At 47.6% G+C, this 20,896-nt stretch overlaps 1 protein-coding gene across 7 annotated transcripts in view; it reads left to right on the top strand.

The window, feature by feature from the left end:
- Positions 1-20,312, top strand: part of Cflar (CASP8 and FADD like apoptosis regulator) — a 46,688-nt gene extending 26,376 nt beyond the window's left edge. For all 7 annotated transcript variants that reach the window (XM_028885703.2, XM_028885715.2, XM_028885707.2 and 4 more), the window contains 5 exons: positions 2,243-2,297; positions 7,020-7,069; positions 7,745-7,826; positions 18,155-18,662; positions 19,946-20,312. In XM_028885703.2, coding sequence (XP_028741536.1) covers positions 2,243-2,297; positions 7,020-7,069; positions 7,745-7,826; positions 18,155-18,662; positions 19,946-20,084 — 834 coding nt within the window. In that variant the 3' untranslated portion in view covers positions 20,085-20,312. The remainder of the gene's footprint in view (positions 1-2,242; positions 2,298-7,019; positions 7,070-7,744; positions 7,827-18,154; positions 18,663-19,945) is intronic.
- The last annotated feature ends 584 nt before the right edge of the window (positions 20,313-20,896 follow it).

Here is a 20,896-nt window from a genome sequence, read left to right as displayed (position 1 = left end):
GATTTCTCTTTCTAGTTAACAATCATAAGTATCACATGGTCGTTTGTAGTTGTGTTCTGAGGAACACAGACCATCTTGTGCTTGTTCCCTGGTTAATCTTTTATCATGAGAAGAACCTCGGTATAATATGAACCTAACCCCATTTCAAGTTATGCGGACTTTGAGATGGACACTTAGGAGAGTTCAGCTTTGTGGTTGAATTGTAAAGACTTCCATAAACATGTGTCATGAAAAACATTCCTCCTGTTTTGTAAGCAGTTTCCTGGAGAACACTAGCAATAATAGGAGGTACCACTAAGCCATAGACTTACAAAGCTAAATGGCTGTTAGGATTGTCCTGTCCCACCCACTCGCTGAACAAATTAAGGACACGTATGTCTAAAGCACGGTGACTATGTACATATATCTCCTGCAGGCCCGGCCAGGCCCGGCCTCTGCTCATCCCACTGTCTCCTGATAAATCTATAAACTACAGTCATCTCCTTGCTTAGGTATAGCTTTTAATTTGCCCTTCTAGTCTCCGATACTAAGTCGCAGACAACCCAGATGCAGGATTTCCTGACCTCTTCCTCCGGCCACCTGTTTATTGTGACTTACACTCTCCGTCTTAGTTAAAATCCTTCCGTGTTTTCACTGCTGTTTATTGTGACTTACACCATCCGTCTTAGTTAAAATCCTTCCGTGTTTTCACTGCTGTGCAAACACAGCCCAGCATCTTCAAGGTCGTCTGTGTGGCCTGCTTGGAGTCTGGCATGCTGTGTACTTAGTTTCTCTTTCTCCTTGCTGCCTCTAACACGTGACTCGATATCTCATTTAGTAAGCAGGCACCAGGACATAGGAACCTGGTAACTTTCTCTCAAGATTCAGGAACTGCATGGTTATGTTTTGACTCATAGAAGGCTACAAAAGTGCTTCGGAAATTACAATGGCGTTACCTGCATCCGAGATAGTCTGCCATCACAGAGTTACAGGACTGCACTGTCATGCTTTGACATTCTGGCTTTGATTTGATCCCTTGTCAATGTACTGTTTTGGGGGCGACAGCAATGACCAGGCTTTGGCTAAGTCAGGATTATTCCTGGGGGGTTGGGGGGGAGCCATAGCTTACATGTCTTTCCTCAGTTTACACACAGATGTACCCTCAGACGCAGATTAATAGAAATAAGAACGTCTTTCTTTGGTTAGGATAGCTAAAGAGGTAAGCTGTTGTTGAACTCTGAGAGGTCAGGTGGTGATAGGCAATGATGTCATCTTACACTGGCCCTATCATCTGAGAGAAGAGGTCAGTTTGGTCTTTCAGGAGTGGTTCATGCAGAATTCTTCACGGTCAAGAATCAGGCCCACATACCACTTATCTTGTAGCTTCGAAATCACTTTCTAAAAAGCCATAGTTGGACCTCATTTGTTTATTTATGTAGGAGTGCTGCAGATTGTACCCAGGGCTTTGGGTGTAGACATTTATTAAGTGCTTCCACGCACGCTATACTGTGCCGGCTGTTTGTGAGTATTGAAACACCAGCAGTACCCTTTGGGGCTAAGACTCGTGAGGTGGCTTAGCATTTAAGAGCGCAGGCTCCGTTCGCAGCACCCGCATGGTGGCTCACAACTGCCTGGAAATCCAGTTCCGGAGGATCCAGTGCCCTCTTCTCATCTCCATGGACGCCAGGCATAGCCGTGCATGCAAAAACACTCACATACATTAAAAAAACAAAACTACAACAACAACAACAAAAACCCCGCCCTACCGTGTATGTATAGCAGGTATCATTATTCTGTTCTGACCCTCACTTTTGCAGATGAGGAAGCAGGTAGAAGGACAAAATGACTGTCAGAGTCAGGATTCCTAGTCAGAAGTGCATGGCCTAAAACGCACACTGGTAGCCGCGCTGTGCTTTGCCCTGGCGTTAAAGGAACAGACTGAATGTCGGTCTCCGTCCCAGCATGCTCTGCGTTGGGACTGCCCTAGGGCCCAGGCTGGCTCAGAGCTGTTTTGAAGCAGTCTAGTGTGTGAGTTTAGCATAGCTCCACCTTCATAGTGCTTCCATTTCTCACCGAGAGAGCTGATTTGATCTCGGCACTCAGGGGGTTAACCTAAGTCCCCGCAGTTCATTTTTAGGTAAGGTTGCGAAGGTGATATTTTTATTCCCCCCCCCCTTGTGTAAAAATATTGAGCTATTTAAAGAGGTGTAACATAGTGAGCTTCTAAAAACTAACAGCGTGACCTTCTTTTTTATGTCTGAAGTTCCAGAATGGGCGAAGTAGAGAACAAAGATTTGTGGAGCACCTTGGCATTCAAAGTAAGACCATCAATCTCTTCTATCTATTCTTTATAAATTTTTCATAACTTCAGTACAAAGGGCTGGGGTGTAGCTCGGTGGTAGAGCGTTTGACGAGTGTGCATGAGGCCCAGGGTTTGATCTCCATTACCGGAAAAAAAAAATCACTGCTGTGTCTGGTGGTCCCTGCTTAGTGACCTAGCTGCGTGACAGGGTGAGGTAGAGGATCTCTTGTGCCCAGGTGTTCAAGACCATCCTCTTTAGCAACGTGGTGAGACCCTGTCATCTAAAAAAGAGAAAAAGAAAGGAGAAAAAAAAAAAAAAAGGAAAAGTTCCATTTTAGAGCTGGTGATTTCTTTTATCCACAAATTTTGATTAAGCTCTCAAAGGGCAGTCAACACATTCCTCAGAAGTGTTCCCTGACACTTGTAATTCCTCTCTGACTTAGCGCATCTAAACCCGGATCACACCCCTCTATCAGGCCCATAACCTTGGCTGTGTTTGTAAGATGTGTGGCATTTGTACCTCTGAAATGGAGCTGGAACCAGACCATGGTAAACATCAATCCAGCCATGGTAGTGAGCCACGGGAAAGCCAGTGTCTAGGAGCAGGAAGAAGAAAGGTTAACTGGACACTCTAGAGAAGACAGTCTCTTCCATAAAAAGAAAAGAAATGCAATTGAAAAATGGTTCATTTCAGCCGGTATGTTCTCTTCTTTCTTAAAACATCAGCGCTTAGCCGGGCGGTGGTGGCGCACGCCTTTAATCCCAGCACTCGGGAGGCAGAGGCAGGTGGATCTCTGTGAGGCCAGCCTGGTCTACAAAGCAAGTTCTAGGACAAGCTCCAAAGCTACACAGAGAAACCCTGTCTTGGAAAAAAAAGAAAGAAAGAAAGGAGGAAAGAAGGAAGGAAGGAAGGAAGGAAGGAAGGGAGGAAGGAGGGAGGGAGGGAGGAAAGGAAGGAAGGAAGGAAGGAAGGAAGGAAAAGAAAAAAGTCAGCGCTTGCTTGAGCTCGTGGCATTATTTAAAATTTTATTTGTTTGTTTGTTTGTTGTTTGGGATGACTAGAGACAGAACATTGCGGCATAGCCCTGGCTGGACTAGTATTTATCATGTAGCCCAGGCTAATCTCAAACTCACAGCGAACCTCCCATTTCAGTCTCCTGAGTACTAGAATTGCAGGGATGTACTACCACGGCTGGCTTATGACTTTTTTTTTTTTAAAAGCATTTCTTTGCAGCACAGAGTCCATTCTAAAGTGAGAGTCAAAACTCAGCCTTTTACTGGTGAGGTAGTCTATGCTTCCAGCCAGCATGAGCAGGCAGGCCTCTTTGCCACGATGGAGGGCTGCAGTGCTACCCAGGGGCCTTTGAATGTGTTGCGTGCGCAGGAGAGGAGCACCAACTTGAGTCGGGCAGGCGGGCGGCGCCCTGATGGAGCCTCGTGTAGCCCGCAGGCTGCAGTGTGCTCCTGGAAGCTGAGAACCATTTTACCCCGGCTAGCCAGATGGTGCCGCTCACGCCTGCCGCTCCCTACCTAACATTCTTCTCTCCAGTGAAAACTGTTGAGAACGGAATGAATTCCTGAAGTGACAGCCTGTTTCTTAAAACACTGGCGAGGTGGAAGAGCTAGATAGCACGCTGAGTGCTGTTTAAAGTGGAAAACAGGAGACCCAGCGTGCTTGCTTAGGAATGCAAAACAAATGTGTTCTTTCCACTGTGAGCCTAGCATAGATTGGTCCCGGTCAGTCCTTGAGGTTCCCGGTCACCTGGTGTCACTGTTATGGGAGCCGTCTTTCTGCTTTGGCCTAGCTTGGGCTCACTAATAAAAGGAAAAGCCTTAACCTAAGAAGTTTATGATAATCAAGCCAGGTCAGTTTGGACTTGGACATGGTTCCTACTGAAAGATCTTGGTGATGGTGACTGCCACTTACTATCAGGCTCTTCCTAAATCCTCAGCCAAGACAGGCATGTCACTGAGATAGGCATGTCACCGAGATAGGTGTGTCACACACATATTTTCTAAGGAAGAGTAGTTGGAGTACATGCCAAGGGGACAGCGGGCTGGGCGGTATGCAGAGGACTGTCTGTAACCTGACTAATGGAGTTTCTGTTCTGTTAAAATAAACTGCTTGTTATAACAGAAGAGAACCAAGCAAAATCCCCTCCTCGTTTCATATGCCGGTGATAGCTGTAGTTAATGTTTGGTTTGTTTTCTTCTATTGTCAGTTCTTTTTGCAAGGGTCTCGTTACACAGCTCAGGCCGGTCTCGAGCTAACAGCCATTTGTCCTCTGATATGCTGGAACTGCCAGCATGGACGACCACACCCAGCTGATGTTTGATCTTTATGCTTTTTTTTCTTTTAAAATACTGTTGGGGATTGATCCTAGAACTTCATGAGTGCCGGTCAAGGGCTCTCCCACTGAGCTACAACCCCAGTGGTTGATTTCAACCTCTTGGTTTCTATCTAGAAGTATGCACACTTGTCTCTCAGTATCTGTAGGTGATTTGCTCCAGGATGCCCTGTGGGTACTACAATCTGCAGATGCTCAAGTCTCTTACACAGCAGGATGTGACATTTTCATATTCCCTGTCCACATCCACTCTTACACTTAAACCATGCCTATATTACTTGTAATGCTTAGTACAATGGAAATGCTATAGTTCTTATACTTTACTCCTTAGGGAGCAGTGACAAGAAAAATGTCTGTCCATGTTAGTCTGTATTAAGTGCATGCTACTGAATCATCCATTTTAAAGATTTATTTATTTTTTATGTATACGGAAGAGGGCACCAGATCTCATTACAGATGGTTGTGAGCCACCATGTGGGTGCTGGGAATTGAACTCAGGACCTCTGGAAGGGCAGTCAGTGTTCTTAACCTCTGAGCCATCTCTCCAGCCCCCCCATTTTAATATGAATACGTTGTGTAGATATATCAAATGTATAACAATTTCTATTATCCTTTTACACATCGCAAAGTATGCAATCACGTGTATCATAGTTGACTTAATCAGTTTCATGGTTGTGACTTTTAGGTTTTTCCTAGCCTTGGCCACGGTAAGCAGTCAGTCAGTAGATGCCTTTGATATACTTTTTTTTATTCATGGTTTATTATCTCTGTAAAACTCTAAATGCACAATTTAGCTGAAAGGATGTTTATTGCGAGTTGCCCTTCCGTTGTGCAGGAGCCAGGGTGTGGGGTTCCGTTGGTGAAATATGCTTTCCACACAAGTGTGAGGACCCGAGTTCAGTCTTCAGCACATAAAACCAAAACCCAAAACTGAATGTGCGGGTGCATGCCTGTGATCCCAGCACTGGGGAGACAGAGACAGGAAGATCCACGTGACTTGCTGGCCAGTCTGCCTGTGTGAATTGATAAGCTTTGGGTTCAATGAGAGATTCTGTAATAAAAAGTAAAGTGAAAAGTGATTAAGAAAGACACATGACATCAACATGTGAAAACAGGGGTGCTTACACCTGCACACACATATGTGCATATTCACGCACACATACATGCATATTCACACACATATGCATGTTCACACACACATACCTGCATATTCACACACACATACATGCATATTCACACACACATACCTGCATATTCAAACACACATGCATGTTCATACACACATACCTGCATATTCAAACACACATGCATGTTCATACACACATACCTGCATATCCACACACACATACCTGCATATTCACACACACATACCTGTATATTCACACACACATACATGCATTTTCATACACACACATACATGCATATTCACACACAGAGAGAGACTGGTTCAAAGCTGAGTGTGGTAGCACAGGACTGGAATCCCAGAACTCACGAGCTGGAGCAGGATGAAAACAAGTTTGAGGCAGGCTCAGCCTGGGCAACACATCAAGAGCCTACCTCGGAAACAAAACAAACTCAAAACAACAACGGAAAACAAACAAACAAACAACTCCCCCCCCCCCAGTTCATTTCCCCCAGATCTCACAGACTCTGGTGAGGTGGTGGTTTTCTTTGTCCTATCTTTAGACATCATGTCTCACTTTGCCGCAGTCTTGGCCTAGAGACGGGATGAGGAGACAGGATGAGAACTCCTCAGCACTAAGGTGTGAGCCAGCCCTTTCGTGCCTTCGGAGCCCAGTGCCTCCCCCAGGCTCCCTCGCAGGCTAATTGAGTCATTGTTGTGGAGCAGAGTTTGCTGTGGGCTCCCCACTTTCCAGGCTTGCTGTGCACTGTCTTGCCGCTGACATTTTATTTTATCATCTCCTAGCATCACTGAACTATGAAAACATTGGCCATCTGTTCTGTACATAGCACACATACATAAGCTTCCCTTTCCTGCACGCTCCAAGCTGTTCCCTTTAGATAGAGCCGTAGTTTTGGCCCGTGTAGGAAAGCTATCAGTAGAGTGAGATTTTTGAATTCTCCTTCTCAGGTTAAAAACTCTCCAGCCCCCTGGTCATCCCCTGGAGCAGGGTAAGAGAGAGCCTTCTTGCACTTGCATATCATGCTTTTTCTACACAGTCCTGGATTAACAGGGGCGCTTGAGTTTTCTTTTGAGTCAGGCTCTTCCATGTGAGGATGGAACTTTGGGCTGAGCCTAGCTGGAGAAAGAATAGGTAGGTAGTTAAGAAGCATAACAAAACGAAGACCAGTCATGATGGAAAGAACTCAGCCAGCATGTGCGGGGCTAAGTTCTGCTTTGTAATGGTTCTCTCCCTTTTACCCCCCAGGAAACCCAGTGAAGACGTCCATTCAGGAATCGGGAGCTTTTTGGTCTCCGGTAAGGAATAAATTCTCTGATTTGGTATTGTATGCACAAGTCTCTACTAGAACAACTGGGTGCCTGTGCATAATTCTCCTGAGAACTCATTGGCCAGGAACCTTGAATGTAGCAGAGAAAAAAAATGGTTCGAGTAGATGGCATGAATGAACTTTGGAATGCGGGGGAATTCCAAGCGGCAGCTTGTGTCGCAGCCGGGTAACTGCCGGACACACAAGTGGGCAGTGATGCTGAGCTGCACTGTGTTGCGCCCTGGCTCTTGTCTGGGTTGACAAGCTCCTCTTAAGGGGAGGCAGTGGAAGGATGGAAGGCTGTCATTTGTGCTGGCTTAGAAAAACGTTGCTGTTACTTCAGGCATCTATGAAGGCACACGGCCCATCTTTCTTCTCTCTTCCAAATTATCTTTAGTCTGCAAAGCTAAGACACAGGCGAAGAGATGACGATTCTCATTGCGATTAGGGGAGAAAGGGAACAGCTGTTTGTCTTGAGCACATTAGCAGAAGAGAGGGAAGATTTGACAGTAATGGGACGCGTCCGCTGTGATGACGTTCGGCAGTGACTCACCTGCCAAAGGGATGTTTAAGACAACCCAAAGGAAGAAATGGCACAGGAGTGAGACCTTCAGGGGACAGGGAGGTGTCCAGCCTCCCTAACTGTGCCTGCCTTTCTTCCTAGCACACACGCGAGGAGAGTTACAGGATGCAGAGCAGGCCCCTGGGAATCTGCTTGATCATCGATTGTATCGGCAACGACACAGGTAGGTGACGAAGCCACAGACCAACTGATTCCCTGCGGCACAACCAGGCAAGGTGGATTTGTCAGCATGGTGAATACCAGCTGCACTCGCCGCAAAGCACACTCTGTTATGATGCTCGCTTTTTACTCCATGTGGTTGGTGAGTCAGTGGTCCCCTCATGTTTTGGGGCCTTGGAGTCTTCTATAGGGTCCTCTATGTGACTGACAGGTGAGGGGATAAGAGACTGTGTAGAGGACCTCATGACAAGATTCCAGAGACCAGGCCTCGGAGCGATGTGCCTCAGCTCTACCCACATTCTATTGGTCAGAACTTAAGGGGCTCAAGCTAACTACAGTGGGCGTAGATAAATTTGTCTATGTGTTAGGAGGAACATGAGATGAACTTGGGGGACACAAGTTGTAATTGTGGTAGTTGGCGTGTGTCTTTAGTCTTACCTATGCATCTTGGGTGATATGGCTCAGGGTGGTCCTGGTCTGCAAGGGATTCTGAAATAATTCAGAATAATGAAAGGCATTCTGGTTTCTAATATTACCAGGTGTTTCATCTTTTCGCCTAGATGGACTGTGAAAGCCTTCCTTGGGGCCATTAAAAACGTGTTAAACCTGCGTTTACTTAGAGGGATGTGAATAGTGTAGGGACCACGTGTCCCTTGATCTACCTGTGAGCTGTCATCATGTAGGTCTGAATTTTTTTGCTCAGTTGTTGGATGTCTGACGCTGGCTGAATCACTGGTGATGCATCAGGAGAGAACAAGGAGAGCCAAGTGCTGAGAATAACATCCCGTTTAATCATCTCTCCCTCCCTTTAGAGGAATGATCGCTGCGGTTCATGGCTTTCATGCCTCCCAACATTCCTTAGCGTGAGTCAGAGATGACTCGCTTGAAATATTACCATGGGGAGAATTGTGAAAAGAGAGCCCAAGAAAAGGTCAAGCTAGCAAATATGAAACGATATTTCCCAGGATTTCAGCTACGATCCCACTTTCTCATGTCCTATTTTTGGTAGCTGTGAGAAATGTGTCTCTTTAGCTGTAGAGAACTGTCCTTTCCTTTTGTATTGGTTTGAATGAAAATGGCCCCCAAAGGCTCATATATTTGACTGTTTAGTCCTCTGTTGATAAACTGGGAAGAATTAGTAGGTGTGGCCTTGTTGGAGGAGGTGTGGCCTTGTTGGAGTAGGTGTGGCCTTGTTAGAGTAGGTGTGGCCTTGTTGGAGGAGGTGTGGTCTTGTCAGAGGAGGTGTGGCCTTGTTGGAGGAGGTGTGGCCTTGTTGGAGGGGTGTGGCCTTGTTGGAGGGGGTGTGGCCTTGTTGGAGCAGATGTGGCCTTGTTGGAGGAGGTGTGGCCTTGTTGGAGGAGGTGTGGCCTTGTTGGAGGAGGTGTGGCCTTGTTGGAGGGGTGTGGCCTTGTTGGAGGGGGTGTGGCCTTGTTGGAGGAGGTGTGTCACTGGGGTGGGTTTTGAGGTTTTAAAAGCCCACACTAGGCCCAGTGTCTCTCAGCCCAGTGCCTGTGGATCAGGATGTGAAGCTCTCCACTACTGCTCTAGTGCCGCGCCTGTCTGCTTCCTGCCAGGATGATGATGGACTAACCTTCTGAAACATTAAGCAAACCTCCAATCAAATGCTTCCTTTCCAAGAGTTGCCTTGGTCACGGTGCTTTGTCACAGGAGCCCAAACTCAGGCACCATCTTAGCTGTTAGCATCCATAGACGAATGAGGAAGTAGCTTCTTAATGAGTCACTTTCTGTTCTAAAGGACGTCGTGGAATTGTCCTTTGACTTTTGATTGTAATCGGTCTCGTTTCACTTATCATCGGGAAACCTCCGAAACCCTCAGCTTCCTGTGTTGTACCTCTGTTTACGTTAAGGGACCCACAAAGACCAGACACAACCTTCTGTGAACCAAAACTCTCAGTTATTCATGACTAGCTCCCAGCGCCCCTGCTGAGTTGTGGGCAGGGGCTAGATGCATACCTGTGTTTCTCCAAGTACAGGAGTGCATCCGAGTCGGGCCCTGGTAGGATTGCCCAGATTTAATCACGGCTTTGCTGTATCTTAGCTTGTGACCTTGGACTCAGTGTCTCTGCCATAACGTGGGTGAATAGAAGTTCCCTCACGGGATGGTTAGGAAAATGAGTGAGATTATGCTCCTAAAGGGTGTAGGGTGCCTGGAACCAAGTGCCAGCTAACATTCTTCTTACTTTGTTTAACTTTAGTGGAAAACTGCTAAAGCCAAACCCCGCCACGGCTTGGCACTTAGGATGTTGACTCTGCTCTCAGATGAGTAAGGGCGTGGAGGGCCTGAGGCCCACACTGGGGTCCAGGGCAAGTGGGGCATGTCCCCACATGCGGTCCCGCAGTGGATGGAGGCACTTACTTTAGAGGGGACACATTTCAAGTGGAAAAATCAAAAAGTAAGGGTGGATGTTGACCCTGATGTTGACCCCTGGCCTCAATGCATATGCACATCTGTACCTGGACACACATATGATCACACAAGCACATGCGCACATAGAATGGAGCTCCAGGCAGCAAATCCTCAGTGTCATCCTTCCAAGGTCAATGTCTTGAAGGTGAAGTGTGGGACTGGAGCGGGCCGGGCCCTACTGTAAAGGGTGCTTTAACTGCTCATCACTACACACACCCCCTCCCCCTCCCTCCCAGGAGAATCAGGGTTCTTCTGACTCATGCGCTCTTTGCCTCTGAGAGTAAAACAAATCACTGGACTGGAGGTCACTTACGAAACCTCCCAGCTCAGCTGGCCAATCAGCAGGAAAGAAACAAGATGATCTAGCTTTGTCAGAGAGGTCCCAGATCCCTTTGTGAGGCTCAGAGCAGCAGGAGGGCATTAGTCATCCAGTGGAAGGACATAAGGACAGTCCTTCGCCCGCATCCAGCTCTGCACCTCCAGCTCTATGCTCACACTCTCCTGGGACTTTCCCCTGAGGACTCTGGGATCCTGCTTCTTGCAAAGACTCTTTACTGCTTCTTTCCCATCTCATCAGCACTAGAGCCCTTCGTCTGGAGTTGTTATGTGGGATCTCCTCTGTCTAGTTAATTTTGCCAAATGGTTAATGTTTAACATTTGGCCAATGTGCAGGGGTTAGATAACAAGCAAGCAGACAAGATCGTTGCCAGCTGAAATAAAGGCTCTGAAGAAACCAGCAGTCACAGATAGGCTGATGGTCAGAGGGCATCATTTAATAGAATCTACTGTGTGGCGGGTACTTTGCTAATTGCTTTGCATGGGTGGTCGTACACCATGGAACCGGGATTCTCAAACTGGCTTCTAGTTCTGCAAGGGGAGATGGAAGAGCTTTTCTGTGTGTTTACTATGTGTCACCAGAGCTGAACAAGTGCCAGGCACACAGGTGCTCAGTAAATATTTACTGAAGGGACGCCGGTGGCAGACTAGTTCCTGAAGCAGTGCCAGTGATGGAGTAGTTCCTGAAGGGGTGACAGAATAGTTCCTGAAGGGGTGATGAAGTAGTTCCTGAAGGGGTGCTGGAGTAGTTCCTGAAGGGGTGATGGAGTAGTTCCTGAAGGGGTGATGGAGTAGTTTCTGAAGGGGTGATAGAGTAGTTCCTGAAGGGGTGACAGAATAGTTCCTGAAGGGGTGATGGAGTAGTTCCTGAAGGGGTGCTGGAGTAGCTCCTGAAGGGGTGATGGAGTAGCTCCTGAAGGGGTGATAGAGTAGTTCCTGAAGGGGTGATGGTGATAGAGTAGTTTCTGAAGGGGTGATGGAGTAGTTTCTGAAGGCATGATGGAGTAGTTCCTGAAGGGGTGATGGAGTAGTTCCTGAAGGGGTGATGGAGTAGTTCCTGAAGGGACGCTGGTGATGGAGTAGCTCCTGAAGGGATGATGGAGCAGCTCCTGAAGGGACGCTGGTGATGGAGTAGTTCCTGAAGGGATGATGGAGCAGCTCCTGAAGGGACGCTGGTGATGGAGTAGCTCCTGAAGGGATGATGGAGCAGCTCGTGAAGGGACGCTGGTGATGGAGTAGCTCCTGAAGGGGTGATGGAGCAGCTCCTGAAGGGACGCTGGTGATGGAGTAGTCTCTTCTTGTAACATGTGTTTTGAACCAGCCCTTTGATGTTTCAGTTTAATAGAGTCTCATGGACTTCTTCCTCCTTTTTGCCTACCCCCCCCAAATCAGACTTTAACTAAAGACCACAAATCCCCTAAATATTAATAGGCATATTATTTTCTTTGTCTGGTAAATGCTTATTAAAGATGTCTTACAAACAGCACATGCTTGGCCCTGCATGGAGTTCATTTGAGATGGAGTCTGGTCTCAGGGCCAGTGAGAAGAGACAAGGTTATTTTTGGTAAATTATTTTGGAAAAGGATCCTTATCGGCCATGACCTTTTCTTGCGGTGGGTAGCAGTGCTGAAGGATTTCGGCCTCATTTTGTCCTTGGTAGAGTTCAAGCACAGGTCTGTGGTGTCCAGGCAACCATGCCAGCGACCTAGCAAAGGCTGGGTCTTGGTCGGCGAGCCGTGTGCTAGCCTTGATCTTCCTAGGCGTGTGGGAGCCACTGTCTCGAGCTGGCAGGGGGACGCAGGGCCTGGTTTAAGCCTTGCCTATCTTGGGGGTTCCTGTATGAAGGCGGCATTTGCAGATCTTGAAGAGGAAATAGTTTTCCCTCTGCTGCTTCTGATATTTTGGTCACGCTTTAACTGACGCAGACACATTTTCTAGCAGACACCGCAGTTTCTCCTGTGGTGTTCTGTGAAGAAACTTCCCATCCTGGCAGTGGCAGGCTAGGGCTGCTCCGTGCCTCCTTTTGTGTTTTTTTTTTTTTTTTTTTTTTTTTTTTTTTTCTTTATCTTTTTCTTTTAATGGAACCGGCAGAAGCTTGAATGGACATCATTTTCTTGTAGTAACATTTGTATAATAGGGACATTCCTGCAAGGGGAAGTGGAGCACTCACTGTGACCTCTGCTCATGGGGACAAGGGGCAGGTGACATCCAAAATGGTAGAAGGACGCTTTGTTCAGAGGAGCGGTAGACAAACCCTTTCAGCCCCTCCTGGTCTCAGGGGATCAGTACACTGTGGATGACTTCTTCCTCGGAGCAGGAGTGTGTGATGAGGGACTTCTGTTTTCTGGACATTTCTATCCTCTGGGCCCAAGCAGATATTTGCACAGAAGCTTAGCATTATTAATGGAATTTTTCTTTAAGTCTCTAAGTCCAGGATGTCCTTAAGAAGGATAGGTCTATAGGCCCTTGATGGAGGCCCCTGTATTTTAGAGTTTAAAAAGATAATGTGGTACATGTACCGGGGTTCAGGGGAGCCCCTTTGATAAGCACATTAACATTTCACTTGATAGTCACATGATATGGGATAGGCCTTTTCAGCTCGTGAAAGGCTTTACCAGAAAATGGGGTGGCAGAAAGGAATGTAAGGTCTTTGCGTGTTTGAAGTGCTGGAATTATGGATGAGGAGTTATGAGTACTCTCAGCTGGGTACCCCAGACACCTGTTGTGGCTTGTGTAGCATTGAGATTATTGTCTCCTGATACAAGGTAGTCTGGAAAGAATCACCAGTGGCCACCTTTGCTTACTAAACAGTCTTAAGAGGTAGTTTATAGCCTCGAGAATGAGCTTGAACAGTGAAGCCTTGACTGGCCCAGGTGATCAAATGAAATATGCCACATGGCCCTGCTCCCACCCACCTGTGGCCCCTAACTGTGCCTTGTCACCTTGTCAGGGGCACGGGTAAAGGGACTTTCCTGTCCCTTGCCTTGGCTTTCCAGGCTCTGGCTTAAATTACACCTTTTCCCCACAATGCCTGCTCCAGTGCCTGAGACCACACTGTCCTTTGTCTCGATTTGCCCGGAGACCCACACTTACTGATCTTACTTCTCCAACAAGGTCGTACAGTCCTTGAAAGACAGCGACTGAGTCGTGTGCTTGACCCATGTCCCTTGTCATAGCTTCTGGGAGGGTAATAAGGGGAACTTAGTCAACCAGAAGTTCGGGGAGGCAGTGACTTCCCCGCCCAGCGCAGGGCTACACATAGCTTCCTATAAAGAAGCCCTACTTAAAACCACGCGGCTGCTCGTCTGCCACAGGTCTGCCCTCCGTGTTGGCTCAAGTGGCATGACATTTCTCCTCCTCTTCCAAGTTCTCCCCTTCCTCCTGGTAGCCACCGAGTTTATAACTTCCCTTTTAAACTCTAATAAAAATTGACTGTCCTTAAGCCAAAAAAAAAAAAAAAAAAAAAAAAAAAAAAAAAAAAAAAAAAAAAGAAGCAATTTTAGGATTACATTGGCCACGGGTAAAGGTGTGTGCTTACAAATGTGAAGGCCTGAGTTCGAATCCCTAGGTCCCAAATAAATGCCAACATGTAGAGCAAGTGGCTGTACTCCATGAGAGATTTTCTGGAAGCTCATGGGCCAGCTAGCCTGATAGATACACAGTGACAGAGTAGCAGAGAGCTTCTAAGGCGAGATGGAAGGCTGGCACCCGAGGCTGACCTGTGAGCTCCATAAGTGCACACACTCAGGAATCCACCCTGGCCTTGTCTCCCTTGCCGCTCCTATACAGTTTGATGGAGAACTCCCTTTTCCTCCCAGGGTGCCCTGCCCACCTCGTCTCGGCTTATGGAGGGCACTGCGTAACTGATTGTAAATAGAGCGGTGAAGGGTCTCTCCTTAATTCTTCCATATATTTATCTAGAAAGCATCAAGATGAGTCTGCTTATTTAACTCAAATGAATTCTTTTTTTTTTTTTAAGATTTATTTTATTTTATGTGTATGGGTATTCGGCCTGCATGCACGTACATGTGCACCAAATGTGTGCCTGGAGCCATGGAGCTCTTGAAACTGGACTTACGGACAGTGGTGAGCCACCAGGTGGATGCTGGGAATCAAACTCAGGTCCTCTAGAGGAGCACCCAGTGCTCTTAACTACTGAGCCATCTCTCCAGCCCCTCAAATGCGTTCTAAGTGACTGAAGTCCTGGTGTTTTACTGAGTGAGCTCTAGGGTAGTCTTGTGCTAACTGCAAGGCCAGGGGACATTTCGTGGCTTCTAGAAGTGTTTTCTAAGAAGCAGTTGGAACTTACCAAGCTGTGGCTGGGTGGGAAGTGGGGTTTCCAGGGTGGGGAGAAGGAGAAGTGGGGCTTCTGCATTTTGCTCAGGTTTTATTTTCCAAGCCTGGCACCCCACTGCTTCTTCCTCTATTTGTAAGCTAGGGTATGGCGGTGTCTTAGTTCGGGTCACTGTCGCTGCGATGAGACACCATGACCAAAAGCGAGTTGGGGAGGAAAGGGTTTATTTGGCTTACACTCCCAGATCATAGTCCTTCATTGGAGGAAGTCAGGGCAGGAACTCAAGCAGGGCAGGAACCTGGAGGCAGGAGCTGATGCAGAGGCCATGGAGGGGTGCTGCTTACTGGCTTGTTCCCCATGGCTTGCTCAGCCTGCTCTCTTATAGAACCCAGGACCAGCAGCCCAGGGCTGGCACCACCCACCAAGGGCTAGACCCTCCCTCATCGATCACGAATTGAGAAAATGTCTTAACAGCTGGATCTCACTGAGGCATTTATTTCCTCAACTGAGGCTCCTTTCTCTGATGACTCCAGCTTGTGTCAAATTGACAGACAAAACCCAGTCAGTGCAGCAGCTAAATCATATGTGGGACACAGAGTCTGTCTGCCCCAAGACTGTTTTAGTTTAGAGTAGGGAAACCACCATCCGGGTCATAAGATGTGGCACTTAGGAGGAGATGCGTAGCAGGGTCCCTGATATGGGGGTTAATGTGACTGCTGTCATCTCCTTTAAAGTTAATCGTCTAGCCGGGCGGTGGTGGCACACACCTTTAATCCCAGCACTCGGGAGGCAGAGCCAGGCGGATTTCTGTGAGTTCGAGGCCAGCCTGGTCTACATAGTGAGTTCCAGGAAAGGCGCAAAGCTACACAGAGAAACCCTGTCTCAAAAAAAAAAAAAAAAAAAAGTTAATCGTCTACACTTGAATAAATGCGGTTTTTTTTTTTTTAAAGCATCTTTACAGAAGCCCTGCTGGGCTCCACCTTCTTGTTTAGGTGCTCATATTAATCCTGCTTCATAGATGAGTACATGGAGGCCCTGGCTTACTCTAAGTTGCATGGGCCCCACCCCTGAGAGCCTGTAAATCAGACTGGGCTACATGCTTGTGCTTGCTGGCCCAAGAAGGAAAGGAATGTTGGTGTGTGTGTGCTACTCCAGCTGGCATCCTTACCCTCCTTACCCACCTTACCCAACCTTACGCCATCTAATAAGGAAATGCGGTGCTGGTGGGAAATGTCAGCTGTGATGACCTCAGGCTGCATCTGCTGGGTGACTTCCCCTCGCCGGGAGCATATCGGAGGGCTTGCTCTGTTTCGTTCCGGGTCCCATACAGATTTGGGGGGAGGGAGGGTCTTCCTGGTGGTGTCTGTGGCATTTGGGAGCTTTGCCTTTTCCCTCTCGTGTTGGGGAAGGATTTTCTGCTTCAGATCTTAGGTGCTTGTCCTACTCTTCGCCCCTTGGAGGAGGCTGAGACCCTAAGGAGGTAGGGAGCCCGGACTTAAACTCCGATCCTGTGGTGTGTTCTCTTTTCCATCCTGCACCGCTGAACCTCAGGAGGGTGAAGGCGCTGGAAGGCGCAGAGCAGCCTTTGCCCTGTTCGCGCACACCAGCTTGGAAAGGGAGCCCCGCTGAGCTTCCTGTCAAGAGGAAAGACTTGATCGGTCAAGTAAAGCCAGCCAGTAAAATGACACGTGAGCAGGAGAGGTTTGGAACCTGCATTTCCCTGTTTACTCCTGCCCCCTAGAGGAGAGACTACGCCATGGCAAGAGAAAGGAGCCTTTTGGAATGAGAGAGCCAGGGGACTGTGCCGCCCTGTTACCCGGGAGACGCCAGCCCTGGCAGCGCTAACAAGCTGCGTTCCGTCGCCAGTTAAAAACACAATTACCAGTGAAAAGCGGGAAAAGGATGTTTATTCAGTGTGGCCACATTGGGAAGAAGAGCAAACAGGTTCGGTGACCCTCGAATCCGTCTTCAGGGTCCTGACATGAAGTTTAGGTTTAAATAAGAAGGCAGGAGGTATGCTTAACTAAGCTGTCCTGGTCAAGGTCTGGTCCCGCCACCCTCGTGGCTCCGCTCCAGTCTCTCCCACAGATCTATCTGGTGGGTCACTAAGCTTCGGCCTTCTCCTTCTCCCAGCACAAGGTTCCGGGGTAATTCTAACAGTCTGTCATGGGGAGGGGCACATGTCTCCAGGATGTCTTCATTCCTGCCAGGTGGTTACAGTCCTAATGTAGCTGCTCTTGTTTTCCTGTCCTGGACCCCACCTGGGTTTAGTTCTGGGCTTTAAACCTTGCTTACACCCCAGGGAGGTGGCTAGGGTGGGTCAGTGTGGCTCTGTTAGTCTATCACCCGGATCTTACAAGGGAAAGAGGGGTACCCAATAGGTTATCAGCAACCTGTGGATCAGATACCCATTTCCTTAATAAGATGCTTGCAGATCGTGAACTTAATGATGTCTGCACTTAATATCTCTTCAGTGTTGGAGACTATAATTCATTTTTAGGAGAGGATAAAAGTATGTAGAATAGCGCCTGGTGGCGGTGGCGCACGCCTTTAATCCCAGCACTCAGGAGGCAGAGCCAGGCAGATCTCTGTGAGTTTGAGGCCAGCCTGGACTACAGAGCATTCCAGGACAGGCACCAAAACTACATGGAGAAACCCTGTCTCCAAAAAAAAAAAAAAAAAAAAAAAAAAAAAAACACACAAAAACAAAAAAGTGTGTAGAATAAAGATAATTATCCCTTCTTCTTACTAACAGGAGAGGGCAAAAGACTTACTTGTTGCATTATTTATCTAATAATGTGTATAAATCACTCTCTCATTAAGTGGCTTAAGCAAACTATTCATTTGATTATATCTCTCAGTTTCTGTGGTTGGGACTTTAGGAACAGCGTAGGTAGGCTGCTCTGGCTTAGGGTCTCTGATGAGGTGCCTAGAGTCAGCTGGGGCTACCTGAAGGCTTGACCTTTTGAAGAACCTTCCATTTGTTTTGGTTGACAAGACACCAGTTCTGTTCTTTCTTGGTTCGACTGCCTTGGGTGGGTTGCGTCTGGGTCCTGTCAAATCTGCGGTTGGCTGTGGGCAGAGACAGCGGGGGTAGCGGGGAATGTGCCTTTGAGAGAAGCCTCGGACACGAAAGCCACACATTTCATGTTTCCTTATTTCTGAATTGGGAGGCCTTGGAGTATCATTACCCAGACACAGATGCATATGGAGATTATCCAGTGTCTCCGAGGCTCTTCTCCCTTCAGTGCTATTTTCTGTTTGTTCTCTCCAGAATATCTACAAGAGACCTTCACTTCCCTGGGCTATCATGTCAAGGCTTTCTTGTTTCCCAGAGCGGATGATATAAGCCAGATTCTTCACCGATGTGCCCTTCTACCTACACACAAAGACTACGACAGCTTCATATGTGTTCTAGTGAGCCGAGAAGGCTCCCAAAGCATGATGGGCGTGGACCAGGCTCACTCGGGGTTCTCCTTGGATTGTGTCAAGAGGATGTTCATGGGGGACATGTGCCCCTCCCTAGTAGGGAAACCAAAGCTCTTCTTTATTCAGAACTATGAGGTGTTAGGCGGTGCGTCCGAAGACAGCAGCCTGGAGGTCGACGGGCCGGCAGTAAAAGACTTGGACGCCAAGGCCCTGCATCCTGACTCCTGCCTGACTCACAGGGAAGCGGACATCTTCTGGAGCCTGTGCACGGCGGATGTGTCCCAGCTGGAGCAACCCTCTAGCTCCTCCTCCGTGTACCTGTGGAACCTCTCCCAGCAGCTGAAGCAAGAAAGGTGAGCACTGGGGCTGGAGAGATGGCCCTGAGGTGAAGAGCACTGACTGTTCTTCCAAAGGTCCTGAGTTCAATTCCCAGCAACCACAGGGTGGCTCACAGCCATCTGTAAGGAGATCTGGCGCCCTCTTCTGGCCTGCAGTCACATATGCTGTATACATAATAAATAAATAAATCTTAAAAAAAAAAAAAAAAGGTGAGCACTAACTACAGTCCGTGAGCTCCACCTTGACCCTTGGCCATACATTTATCCCCCTGCTGCCAAAACGGAGATGACCACCATGCTCTGTTTGCTGGCCTTCTGCAGGAAAGAGACTGTCCCTTCCCCCACTAGGGTTACTTTGGGATGTGATATAGACTCAGCACAGCTGATCAATACTTAGCATTATTCAGCTTGAAGTTTGAATGTATTTTCTCTCTCTCTTTGGTTTTTCAAGACAGGGTCCTGGAACTCACTCTGTAGCCCAGGCTGGCCTCTAACTCAGAAATAAATCTACCTGCTTCTGCCTCCGGAGTGCTGGGATTAAAGGCGTGCGCTACCACGGCTCGGCTGCATGTATTTCTTATACTCTGCTAACATGACTTAAGCTTTACCACAGGTGTGTATTATAGAAAAATCATAGTGTATGCACTGTAGGGTTCAATGCTGGCCTGCTTTCAGACATGCTTCCACTGAGGGTCTTGGCTTCCACAGACGAAGGCACGACTGTAAATATTTTTGATGTTTATTAGGAGGGGTATTTCTCTAAAGGGGTCCATTACTAACCTGGCTTCTAGTTAATTGACTGTAGCCACGATGCTCTTCAAGTATAAGATTAATTGGCCTTTTTTATTTGCCCCCTAATTACAATCGGTAGTAAGGTTTCTGAGCCACCGCCCAGATGCTTGTATTCTGAGGAGCTCAGGTGCCTCTCCAGCCCTCTCTCCCCAGTCTCCTTAGTGTGCATGCCAGGAGTGATGCAGCATTCCAAAGAAAGATGCTCCAGGGACCAGGGGTGGCATTGGCCTTTTACAGTCTTCCTGTCTCTTCATTTGTGATCCAGGTGGCTTATCACCTGGCTGGTGTGTTCTCAGTAAAATTCAGCTGTCTCTGTGGAAGGGGACTCTGGGGCCAGAGTGCTGCCAACTTGTTTGGATTGTTTTTGCTAAGCAACTTACAGAGCATTTAAAAAGGGCGGCTTTCAAAGAACGCTCATAGCCGCTGGCTCATCTCACCCTAGTGACGGTCTGTCTTCTCTTTGGCATTTGCATGGCATTCAAATGTACTTTTCTCTTCTCCTGTAGGAAACGCCCACTCGTGGATCTCCACGTTGAACTCATGGACAAAGTGTATGCCTGGAACAGCGGAGTCTCTTCTAAGGAGAAATACTATCTGAGCCTGCAGCACACTCTGCGAAAGAAACTCACTCTGTCTTCTACATGACAACCAGAAGCCTTCCGGGTTCTTGGGGTGTATGTAGGCCAGGGTGGCTTGGAGCCGACAAGCCTCTTGATTGCTTGGGAAGGTCACACTTGCTCTGGTTCTAGGGCAAGCCCTGCTTCCTGGTTCTCCTGTAAACGGGCAGCAGCCATAACCCCTGCTGCGGTGGACCACGTCGTTCCTGCCACCATGCCTCCCCAGTATGATGCAAAGTAAACCTCTCCCCCTTAAGTGCCTGTGTCAGGTGTTTCGACACAGTGTGGAGAATGAATGGCAAGATATAATCCCATTGCTTCTTGGGTTTATCTACCAAGATATGCTAAGTTATTGGAAGGGTGATAGTCTATGGTTCAAGATTTGAACTATGACACTTGAATGTAACTTAAGGAGGAGGATTACCGGAGTTTGTCATCCGATTGGGTAAATTGTTTCTGTGTCTGGAGTGTCTGCATCTACTCATTTGTTAATTTATTAGCTAATGAAGTTATAGAAGTATCTATTGCTTCATGAACCCGGGCTTTCTGGTACTGTTGCTTTTGAACTTGCACATTTGTCTTGAATGTTTGTGAGCTGACTTCACATGTATGTTATTTTTTCAAAAACAGATTTTATTGTGTATGTTTAAAATGTATAACCCGAGGCTCTGGAACGCCCCGGACATGGGGTCCTCAACGGGGACCTAAAGGGAGGGCTGGCGAATGAGAGGGACAAGAGACACAAAGAATGAGAGCAAGAGAGGACGTCTGATCAAGCTCCAATGTTTTATTTTTTTTTTTCTTAAGGCATATATAGGTAGGCAAGGGGAGGTTGCAAGC

The sequence above is a fragment of the Peromyscus leucopus genome, chromosome 13 (assembly GCF_004664715.2).
Source record: "Peromyscus leucopus breed LL Stock chromosome 13, UCI_PerLeu_2.1, whole genome shotgun sequence".
In the NCBI taxonomy this organism is placed as follows: Eukaryota; Metazoa; Chordata; class Mammalia; order Rodentia; family Cricetidae; genus Peromyscus; species Peromyscus leucopus.
Note: the sequence above shows the minus strand (reverse complement) of the source record. Positions and strands in the feature narration are given on the sequence as shown.